Below are 2,076 nucleotides of genomic sequence, written 5' to 3' on the forward strand. Positions count from 1 at the left end.
GTATTCACAAAAATCCATATAAAAGATTTAAATGTTGTCATTTATTTCAATACTAAATTTCAAAACTCAAAAGTTAAGTTACTAAGAATGATTCAATTGAAAATATTGATTAAATCTATAACTTTATGCATAAAACAAGACTAATAGTAAAAATTAACCAAATGTATTTAATTGTTGCCGTTTAAGTCAAAAATAAAATTTTAAATTTTAAAATATAAAATTAAAATTAATCAAATTAAATTATAATAACCAAATCTACAATTTACGAGATAGAGTTTAAAGTAACTACAAAGAAAGAAGAAGAAAGCCTGAAATATGCAATTGCTAGTTACCTCACAAGCCCAAGACTGAGAACACCCCAAGCACTATGGGGCCAAGATTTTTCCTTGGCCCTAAGCAACAAAACTCTACCCCAAGCAACCCATCCTTCCCATGACATTCTATTGTCCCAAGGACTTCCCCATTCCAACATCAATGTCACCCCTCTCTCTGCCTCTTTTTCAGCCTCCTCAAATCTCCCTTGGTTCAAATAAACCTGAGCCAACACCACATGTGGCTCACCCACAAATGGGTTCCTCTCACAGCACCCTAACAACAACTCCTCAGCTCTTCCACCCCCACCACAAATGGCTTCCCAATACAAGTCCCTTGCCTCCACTTGCTCTTTAGCACCCAATACCTTAGTGCAGTTGTCAAAAACTGGTGGCACCACTAGGTCAAGACCCTCATCAATGACTTCCTCAATGTTTTCACCATTAACCCTTTTTTTCTCTTCCAAAATTATAGCCTCGTCTCGAAGAATTAGAGTATAAGTAGCACCCATTTTCGATATCGAGCTCATCCACAGTCCCGGCTTGCCATCACCAGGCAACAAAGCATCATAGTTGTCCCCTAAAAACCTGAACTTCCCATCAAAGTTATCAAACAACTGATCATGGTAACCAAAGAATTGCTCACTGTAATCCGCCATGCTCATCAAAAGAAAAACACACATCACTTCTCTGGCAACCAAAACTTCTTCACCACTCTTTATGATCTTCATCACAATCCCATTCTTAGGCACAAGTGCTTCAAGTTTCTTCCTCCATAGTTCATCTTTATCGAACAAACCCTTTTCCTTTGCGTTCTTCAACGAAATCTCGGATGCTTTAAGGTGTTCGACTAGTTCAGAATCTGTGTACTTGAACAAAAGATCATCATGGATAAATTTTTGTCGAGGGATAACACGAAACAAGTGAATCAACCGCTCCACGACCTCGCCGACATGGCCTCGAACGACGTCGCGGCTGGTCGAGGCATCGAAGATAGCGAGGTTCACATAGGCGTTGGAGTAAGCCCCGTGGAAGAGGCCGCAAAGGCAAACACTGCGAGGTGCTTTCCATATCTTTAGGATGCGATATACGTCGAGCAAATGCTGTAAAAAGCTGCCGTGTTGGTGGGAACACTCGCCGGCGCCGGCAGAACGTAAGACGGCGAGAAACGAAGGTAAGTTTCCATCTACGGATTCGAGATCGCCTCGAAGGAATGGACGTACGGTGTCTAAGAGGGATTCAAGGTATTGAGAGGGCGAAGAAGATGCCATTGGAGCTTGAAAAAAACAAAGGTTGACTGAAATGAACTTGTGATTGTTTTAGTCGATGTGGGATATATGGGAGTTGATATTTATATTGTAAGTTTGTAATCATTGATTCCTTTTCAATAGTTTTCTTTTTCATTTTTTTTTAGATTTTGAGATAAATGTATCTATTAATTTGTTTAAATATCTTTCATATTTATCACGAGTTATTATTATAATTGGTTTATGTTGTTTTATTTTTTTTTCAAATTTATAGTATATTATAGTCTGCTTCAGAGTCTGGTTTGGTTTTGTTTTTCTTTTTACAAGTTAAGGTTTTCTTTGGTTCTTTGTGGGGTGTGGGAATTATGGAAGAAAAGTTAGCGAATCTCAGCATAGCCCACGAAGAGGAAGAGTCGATGCAGGTTTGGAAATGAAGATGTGATTGAAGAAGATTTTAGTCGATGAAAGGAAAAAGAAATTGCAAAATTGTTAGTTGACATTTATATTGTCACTTTCTA

General features: G+C 38.4%; 1 protein-coding gene across 1 annotated transcript; it reads right to left on the reverse strand.

Annotated features, from left to right (window-relative positions):
* Positions 1 to 215: 215 nt before the first annotated feature.
* LOC105781842 (uncharacterized) lies at positions 216 to 1,643 on the reverse strand. Its single transcript, XM_012606357.2, has one exon. The coding sequence runs from the start codon at positions 1,580 to 1,582 to the stop codon at positions 329 to 331; it is 1,254 nt and encodes a 417-aa protein (XP_012461811.1). The 5' UTR covers positions 1,583 to 1,643; the 3' UTR covers positions 216 to 328.
* Between the last annotated feature and the right edge of the window lie 433 nt (positions 1,644 to 2,076).

Source organism: Gossypium raimondii, chromosome 13 (assembly GCF_025698545.1).
Source record: "Gossypium raimondii isolate GPD5lz chromosome 13, ASM2569854v1, whole genome shotgun sequence".
In the NCBI taxonomy this organism is placed as follows: Eukaryota; Viridiplantae; Streptophyta; class Magnoliopsida; order Malvales; family Malvaceae; genus Gossypium; species Gossypium raimondii.

Coding starts and splice junctions, on each gene's coding strand:
- LOC105781842 (XM_012606357.2), bottom strand. CDS start 1,582: ATGGCATCTTCTTCGCCCTCTCAATACCTTGAATCCCTCTTAGACACC.